The 9,240-nt window shown below is 35.7% G+C and overlaps 2 protein-coding genes across 3 annotated transcripts; one reads left to right on the top strand and one right to left on the bottom strand.

Annotated features, from left to right (window-relative positions):
- The first annotated feature begins 3,736 nt into the window (after positions 1–3,736).
- LOC120152180 lies at positions 3,737–6,036 on the top strand. 2 transcript variants are annotated; one of them, XM_039164452.1, is made up of 3 exons: positions 3,737–4,518; positions 4,930–5,358; positions 5,552–6,036. In XM_039164452.1, exons 1-3 carry the CDS (start codon positions 3,741–3,743, stop codon positions 5,731–5,733), a joined length of 1,389 nt encoding a protein of 462 aa, XP_039020383.1. In that variant the 5' UTR covers positions 3,737–3,740; the 3' UTR covers positions 5,734–6,036. The 2 variants fall into 2 exon arrangements, with proteins under 2 accessions (XP_039020383.1, XP_039020382.1); XM_039164451.1 differs by having other exon boundaries at positions 4,912–5,358.
- Positions 6,037–7,467: 1,431 nt separating this feature from the next.
- On the bottom strand, positions 7,468–8,873 carry LOC120152316 (lipid phosphate phosphatase epsilon 2, chloroplastic-like). The gene is made up of 4 exons (XM_039164571.1): positions 8,559–8,873; positions 8,236–8,461; positions 8,043–8,116; positions 7,468–7,935 (listed from the first exon to the last, which is right to left on the bottom strand). Exons 1-4 carry the CDS (start codon positions 8,856–8,858, stop codon positions 7,708–7,710), a joined length of 828 nt encoding a protein of 275 aa, XP_039020502.1. The 5' UTR covers positions 8,859–8,873; the 3' UTR covers positions 7,468–7,707.
- Between the last annotated feature and the right edge of the window lie 367 nt (positions 8,874–9,240).

Raw genomic sequence — 9,240 nt, 5'->3', positions numbered from 1 at the left:
CGTACCTGAATGTAAAAATATAAGGGTAAACTATGTGTATAGTCCTTATGTTTAGAGTATGAATGAATTTGGTCACCAATTTAAAAATTAAGGGGAAATGGTTTCTAACATTATCAATCTGTTCGATTTTAGACCATTAGCCATTAATTTTCATTAACCCCCTTTTGTTTAAGTCTCTAACATAGTTGAGGGAATAAAATCGAATAGACCGATAATGTTAGGGATTAAAATCGAACGGATCGATAACGTTAGAGATCATTCCCCTTAATTTTTAAATTATTGAGTAAAATCAATCAAACTGAAAACATAGGGGACTATTTGCATAGTTTATCCAAAATATAATTATAAAAACAATTAATATAATGTATTATATGTTTTTGTATTCGATACATGTCAATTAAATTTTTAAAAGAATGTTTAAAAACATGGAGGAATTTATTAATCGAACCATATCTTTTAACATATCTGTTAACCGATCGGATCTAATTCGGCCTTTTTCAAAGTCATGTTTGTGAATTATTTAATTAATTAGATCAATTGTCTTTAAATTATGATATTTTTTTATATTAATTTTTAATTTTATATTTAATTTTTAAAGTATTGATGTAAATCAGTTTATTGACTGCTAATACAGAATAAAAGATATTATTTAGAGATGTTGAGGGAAGTAATTCTGAATTATTTTATCCCTTACAATGGACCACGAGGGTATCATCAGCCCAATTAACCCTGCCACTTGAGCTTGATTCCATGAGGAGGATAACTTTTATTTCAAGTATTTTTTTTATTATTCTGGAAATATTTTTCTAATAAATCTGTGTGAGATACTATTTTAAAAAGAGAAAATAACCTCAGTGACCAAAAATCTCAGATAATATACGATTTTGACCAATTTTTTTTAGATTTGCGAAAATGACCAACAAAATCGCAATGCGATCTCTAATTCTCTAATTCGCATTACGATCTCCACTATAGCAAATTCGCGTTGCATTTCGCGTTGCGATTTTTCATTTCGCGTTATGATTTTCCAGCTCGCATTGCGATAGTTGAAAATTGCGTTGCGATTTTCCATTTCGCGTTGCGATAGTCTACAGTTGTCGTTGCGATTTTTCAAATTCGTTGCGATAGTCTACAGTTGTCAAAATTCTTGTGATAGTTAAAAAAAAATATTTTGTTTCTCTAAAAATATAGTATCCGCGCGGACGTGTCGAAGACACGTATTACCACGACCACGACCACGACCACGACCACGACCACGACCCGAGACGAGACGGACGGCGGCGGCTGCGGTGGAGGCGCGCGAGAGTCCCCCTTGTTCTCTATCACTCAACAAGGAAGTGAGAAAGCCAAGCCTTAAATATTATTTCCAATTGTGTTTCCAATACTATGTGGGATTTGAGCATTACCAACACTTGTTCCCAATACTATGTGGGATTGAGCCTTAAATAGTGATATTATTTTTGAATGTTTTGCTTAAAATTGCAATAATCGCGATTGATTGTAAATTGACTTTTAATTATGACATATTTAATCGTATAATACTAATGCAATTGGTTGCTAATTTAGTTGTTTTAAGGTGCATGATTGTTAATTGTTTCTTGAATAATCACATTGTATTGGAAACAAGTGTTGGTAATGCTCAATCCCACATAGTATTGAAAACACTATTGGGAATGGTATTTAAGGCTTGACTTTCCCACTTCCTTGTTAAGTGATAGAGAACAAGGGAGACTCTCGCGCGCCGCCGCCTCCGCCGCCGTCCGTCTCGGGTCGGGTCGTGGTCGTGGTAATACGTGTCTTCGACACATCCGCGCGGATACTATCTTTTTAGAGAAAATTCTTAAGAAACAAAATCTTTTTTTTTTAACTATCGCAACGAATTTGGAAAATCGCAACGACAACTGTAGATTATCGCAACAACAACTGTAGACTATCGCAACGCGAAATGAAAAATCGCAACGCGATTCAACTATCGCAATGCGAAATGGAAAATCGCAACGCGATTTTCAACTGTCGCAACGCGAAATGCAACGCGAATTTGCGATAGTGGAGATCGCAATGTGAATTAGAGATCGCATTGCGATTTTATTGGTCATTTTCGCAAATCTAAAAAAAAATTGGTCAAAATCGTATATTATCTAAGTTTTTTGGTCAATGAAGTTATTTTCTCTTTTAAAAATTTAATTTGTGGAAGTTTTTAAAATAATGACACCTGTGTGCCCGCGGCTTAATTTGGGCGCTGTGGGTCAATTTCATTAGCTGACACGCTCTTTTAATTATTTCGCCGTTTTGCCCAAGGCTTTTTCAAAAGAAACAGAGAGTACAAAGAACCCATGAAAACGATGTCGTGGTGAAACCCAGTAAAACACAGAACATCTCCAAACACTTTGGAAACCTCCCCCAACATCACAAAACCCCGAAATTACTCCCATCTTAAAACAGAACCCTACATCTCACCCACCATATAAGGTCAAATCCGACATTTCAGTAGTTTCCCCAGGCTAGGAATAGCAAAACAATGTCAGCGTTTTGAAATTTTCGCGGAGAGAAGTGGAGGCGGTCTATGCGATTATAACTTGGGCAACAGGTTTTCTTCTTCTTCTTCTTCTTTCTTTTATTTTTTTTAATTTCCCCCTTCCAGAATATCAGAGGATTTTTTTTATTTCCATGGAAAATATAAGTATAAGCAATCAAAATCCGTGTCTTATGTCTTCACCGCACGCGCTCTGATCCGATCTCTTTGATTCCCTCCAGTTGCGCCGCCGTCTCGACCGCAGCTCGAGCTTAGGGTTTCTTATTGAAGGATTATATCTTTTTGAGCGTATTAGGTAATAAATCTCTTAATTTTTCCTTTCATGATATTCTCGGTGTATTTTATTTTCTAGCTTTTGAATTAGCTGGTATTAACTTTGTTATATTAGGGATCCTTTGCGGTTTTATTTTTTTCCTCCTTATTTTCGTTAATTAACTCAGAAGCGGAAATGATGTAATTTGTTTTTAGTTCTCACACTGGTGGTCGTGTTCGGTTTATAATTTTTTTTATCTTTTTTTCCATTTTTTGTAATTCATCTAATAGTCGAAGTAGGTAGTTGAATTTTGAAAGTTTATAGGATCTTTTTTTTTCGTTCTGTTTGGTTGCTGTTAAATCAAGAGGAAGACTCGTGTTTACTTATGTATGTGTCTGATACCTCTGTTTTTGGGTTCTCTTTTTTATTGAGTCATATTTGTATGGGAGCTCTAATTTGCGTGTAATTTGATATTTAATTTAGCTAAATGATTTCTTATTCAATACCGGCATATAGGTTTTAGTTTTTCACGAAGCAAATAAAATTATTTCAGTGTGACGGTATATCGGAAATGCCGAGTAAATGTCTTTATATGAATTTAAGATTGTTTGAGCTGTTTATTTTTCTGATTGCTGATTGAGTGATTGGAAGACGGATAACACTTTTTTCCGCTATGTTGGTTCAGGGACTTTGGCTTTAGGGTTTGGGTGGTTGTAGTTAGCTTACAGTTCCATTAGAGGCAGGAGAAAAACATTGAAGTTTAGGTTGTAATTATGCCATTCGAACGGACATTTAACAACTATGGGTGAATCTTATCTAGTTTACAGAATGTAGAATGTTATCATATGTAGTAACAATGAGGTTTTCTTTTTTCCCTTTCCTTCTTGTTATTCTTCTAAGAAAATGATATGTATGGGTTTATTGACTTAAGCTTTGTTTTTATAATCCAGAGCCATGCCGACGTTTTCTGCTATAGCTTTGGATAGGTTGTTAGAACCGGGAACATCAGAATCTGTTGATAAGTCTGGTCCTAATATGAAACCACCTTTGCCCAAGCCAAAGCTTGTAACCAACTCGAAGCTAGAGAGGAGGAACAGTGCATCAGTAACTGAAAGGAAGATAAATCATCCCCAAATATCATCACCTGGACTCTATGCCACTCCTGAAACAACTCCACTACCTGATTCACCATCTTCGTTCCCTCCATCACCTTACATCATTAATCACAAGCGCCGAGGGCCTCGCCTTTTGAAGAGCTTTTCTGAAAACAACGTATCAACTCAGAAGAAAACCACTGAAGAAAGTGAGGTTGGGAAGGCAGAGCTTATAGAAACCAAGTCTGTTGATCTATCTAAGGATGGTTCTATTAATTTTAGCATTCATGAACCTGATGAAGAGGAACATGAGAATGGTATCAATAATGATCCTATTAAAGTAGAGAAGGCAAATGGTTTCCATGCTAGCTCCATTCAAGATGAGCAAATGAATGGTGTCCATGATGGTGAACTTGGGAGCGGTAATAAAGCAGTTGGAAGCAGCCAAATGAATAATGGTATGGCCAGTGATATTGCTTCGCCCAAGCTTGTTTCATTGAACTTGAACAGAGGTGATGAAAGTGAAGATTTCTTTGATCCAAAGGATTCCATGAGCGCCACAACTAATACTGATGGTGATGATGAAAGTGCTGCAAGGCTTGGTACATCAGGGGTTGAGTTTTTTGATGCTTGTGATGGTATGTAGAGCTCTACTTTCTTCCGAATACGATCATGGATAACTGCATATGTTTAGATGTATGTGCATGTTCTTTCTGCTGAAAAACAATTTTCTTGAATGTTGCTAATTTTTTTGTTTACAACCTGGTGTATCTACTTCGACTGTGATATTATGATATATGCTATTCTTTGTTCAAATGTCTTGATTACATTAAGTCTTAGCAATGAAAAGACCTATGTATATAAACCATATTATAGTTTTTTCCCACGTTCACGTGTGCATGTGTGTCCAGTATGTCTGGATGGAATACAACACTTTTGTTGAAATATTGAGAACTATGAAAATTTTCCCACGGATACAGCTTAATTTGGAATAGGGATGATTTTGTGGTTGTTTTGGCAATTTTACTTAGATTTCTTGTTTCCTTCAGAATTATCCTCTGAGAGTGGTATACAGCCTGGCTATCGTGACACTGAAGCTGAAGTGCGAGAAATAAGATTGAGCTTACTCATGGAAATAGAAAACAGGAAGCAGGCAGAAGAGGCTCTAAACAAGCTGCGATGTGTGTGGAAAAGAATGAGCCAAAAGTTGGTTATTGTGGGATTGTTACTGCCTGCAGATCCTATTGATGTGACAGATGATGAGCTGGTGAAATGGGCTGAAGAAATGAAGCAGCAAGCAGATATTTCACGATTTGTATCATTATGTGTTGGAAAGGGCATTGCAAGGGCAGAGATGGAGACGGAAATGGAAGTTCAAACTGAATCAAAGAACTTTGAAATTGCCCGATTATGGGACAAACTACACTATTATGAGGCCGTGAATCAGGAAATGTCTCAGAGGAACCAAGAGGCTATAGGTGAGTGCCAAGTCCTAATTTTCTTTCATTTGCGTTACTAGTTTTTGAAAATAAACACATATCTTCAACTAGTTTCTTTAGTTTAATTCTCTTTATTGAAATTTGCTGCAAGCGGGGGCTTTACACATGAATATGATACAATTATGTTTATGTTATCTGATTCTGGTTTCACCAATCATCTTTGTTTCTACAGAGATGGCACGGCGGGAGAGACAAAGGAAGAAAAGGATGCAGAGATGGGTCTGGGGTTCAATTGCAACTGCAATTACCCTTGGGACAGCAGCCTTGGCTTGGTCGTATCTTCCAGCAGGTAAAGGATCATCTTCTGTTGATGTTCCTCAAGCTTCAGATCCTGTTGATGATGTGGCTAAGTGATTATTATCTTAAATCATTAAAGCTGCGAGAACCTGTCACTGTGGCTAATCGAATTAGATGCTTACGTTCATTCCTGTGAATAGCAGTCGAAACTGCCGTGAGCCATCGGAGGATGTGCAGTACCATAAATAATAAATTCAATACTACTAATTGTTCCTTAGCAGGCTGTGAGTTGATGTATTATCAAATTTATGTATCGTTATTTGTTGACCCAATTTTGGCCTAGTGTGTGCGTAATGCACATAAAACCTTGATGGATTTGTTTTAAAGGTCCTTTAGTAGATTCAGGCAGATATACTTCCTGTGCAGTACATTTCAGTGATAAAGCACACCATGTGGGAATTTATTGACCTGTTTAGTGAATGAGGTTTGTTTGGGATTATTCCAGAAACTGTATCTCATCTTTCAAATATGAAATGAGTTTGTTCTGGATTCGAATTCGTGTCCGTCAATACAATACAGTTTTCTTTTTCTTGTTGGAAACTGCTATGGTGAGACTAAAACAAGGAAATACCCCCAGAGCAGTTCTTCTGGGGCAGAGGAAAGTTGGGGTATAAATAAATCGAATTTGAATGAATAAAGTTATATTTGTATTTGTTTGTTTATTTTTCTGAAGGTGTTTATATTTAACTTATAGTCGTTTAAACTTTTTTTATCATATTTTTTCATTTACATTTTAAGGTGTTTATGTTCTGTTTGTTTATTATTTTTATTTATTTTTAAGGTATTCCGGTTTAATAATGTTGGTATAAACTAGTGAAACTATGTTTTTAGTTGAGTATTTTAGGTTTCATAATTTGGACTTTAAATTTTACTCAATGTTTAATTTAATTTTTACTTTCTTCAATTATTAAAATATATATAGAGAAGGAGATTTGGATAAATGATTTTTTAAATGAGTTTATATATATATATATATATATATGAATTTAACATACTTTTATTCGCATTTATTTTTTAGTTAAATAAAGATAAAAATAGATAAAAATGTTTTATTTTATTTATTTTAATAAATGAATATAAATGAATGTCATAATAACACTAACCATTTATACTTGAAACGGAAGTGACCGTGAAAGTAAACAAGAGTAAAGGTGAGAGTTCGATTGAGTAGAGTCGAATTTTTTTTAGTTATTCGAGTTAATAAGTTTTATTTTATAACTAGAAGTTGATTTGCATTTTTCCTATTCGAGTCGAGAAAAAAATCTTGTTTCTATTTAAATTTAATTGTTAATATTTATAACATTATAATATTATTTGATTTCAAATTAAATGATACATTATAAACTTATACAATATATATATATATATATTATTTTTTTTCATATGTGATTTACATATACTATATGAAGTCGATGAACTCAACTCAAACTTAAAAATCGATATACTACTAATAACTAAAAATTTCGAGTTATTCAAGTTGTATTTTACAACTCGATTTAAACTTGAAATTTTCCGAGTCGAGTTTAAATTTATAACTCGAAATCAATTCGAGTCGAGTTTTTACAAGTTGAGTCGAAAAAATCGATTTGTCGAGTCGAGTTTTGCTACCCTAGATGAGAGGGATAAATTTAGAAATAGATGTATATAATGCAAATCCCTAACAGCAGCAAGGAGCTAATTTACAACAATTAGTTAGCAGTTGGTTTTGTACTGGCTTACAACCGAGACCAAAGCAGCTCGTTAAGAGGTGATCATGCGAGATGCTTTAAGCGCAAGTCAATTTAAAATGAGTAGATGCAGCTCAACTCCCGAGTCTTCAGTTGCACTCTACAGTCCATTGGTGACCATCTCTTACAATTCATAAAGCATCTTTCTGAAAGTTTCGACATGGCATCCTATTTCGAGTACATTGATTTCTTACTCGGACCGCATTTTCAACAGTTAGTAAACAGTGAATCAGTTGTTGGAACTGTTGGAAAACATCATGACAGACAAATTGCCTAGGATGAGTTTGAAACGTAAATACAGAGTTCATCTTTCATCCTTGAACCAATACTGAATCACGTATAGAAGAAAGCCTAGGCCAAATCCAGCACAAGCCAGAAGAACAATTACCCTTACCAACAAGGAAGAATTAAATGCTTCCAAAACAACAGCATCCCATGATAGGTACCACAAAACTGAGAAAATCGAACCTACGACAGCACCCACAAGAATTTGATTGATCGTATGAAGCTTTTGTGACACTCGAAGCCATGACTGCGAACCAGAAATACACACACCAAGTTACATAAAGTTTTTCACAAGCTTACAAACATCAAGTCTTTCTATTTTTCTAATTTAATTTTTAGGATGTGTGCACTCACAAAATATGAACCGAATGCCAGAGCCAGAACGGAGATGCTCACAGAAAGTTCATTAACTCCCATCCATTCCAAAACTGTGAAACACCAAAAATACATAATTGAAATATTATTCACTCAATTTTGTATATTGAAATGCTAAACTTGCAATCTTAATGCAAAGTGGAGGATGGAGGAGTGTAATGTAAGGGTTTACTTGAAGCTATAGTGAAGACGACAGTGAAGAAAATGGATTGAGCATGAGAAGATGGCATCCCCGGGTCGGACTTAACCCCGGCCACAGGCCGCTCCTGGTTCAGGACGCGTTTCAGCGCAACTGAGAGCAGCGCGTTCACAATCGAACCCATCGCCATCCATAAAGCCTCGGCGTCGTGCCTCCAAAGTATCACCACACCGAACAAAGCCGCCACCAACCACTTGCTCTATCATTTCCAAATAGCCAGCCAAAAAAAAACCACTGCATTAAACATTGAAAACAAATATACAGCCTAATACTGGATATGAGATAAATAAACTCACCAGACGATTCAAAGTGGCCTCGAAACTTTGGACCCGTATTGATCCGTCGATGAGACCTTCTTGTTCAACTTCGAGCACTTGAGTAGCATCGTCTCCGTCCCTGGAGTCTTTTAACACCGAAGTTTGAATCATAGTTCTTGAACGATCCCGCAGCCCAATTTTTTGGGTCAAAATCCCCCCAAGAAAACTAGTTTTCCGGGTTCGAAGACAAAGGGAAAATTCTGGGTCAAAGGGCTTAGGTGAAGAATTACGCTTGAATTTAAAGAGTAGGGGCTGGAAAGGAGTTGAAATGGAAAACATGTTTTTGGGGAAATTGTAAAGTGTAGATTAGAAGCATGGTTTTATTTTATGAAACGTGTGAGATTCTGTAAAACGTGTGGAGTGAAGACGGGGAAGATATGTTTCTTTCTCAGTGTAATAAATGGATGAGAAAATTCCGAGGATAGAACCTAAGATATGAAGTTTATTTACATGCTTTTTTACCAAAAAAACTCCTTATAAATAAAATATTACATGTTAGTCACCATTTCCTAAATGTTACCCTATTTAAAACCTAAGAGAAGGAGACGAATTCGGTGACACACACTTTAAGAGGACCGAAAGGTAAGACGTGATTGGTGGAAAGCGTCTTAGCTAAAAATCGCTTGACACTAATGATACCCCTGGAAGGCACATACTCAGG

The sequence above is a fragment of the Hibiscus syriacus genome, unplaced genomic scaffold (genome assembly GCF_006381635.1).
Source record: "Hibiscus syriacus cultivar Baekdansim isolate YM2019G1 unplaced genomic scaffold, ASM638163v2 tig00111088_pilon, whole genome shotgun sequence".
Taxonomy (NCBI): Eukaryota; Viridiplantae; Streptophyta; class Magnoliopsida; order Malvales; family Malvaceae; genus Hibiscus; species Hibiscus syriacus.
Note: the sequence above shows the minus strand (reverse complement) of the source record. Positions and strands in the feature narration are given on the sequence as shown.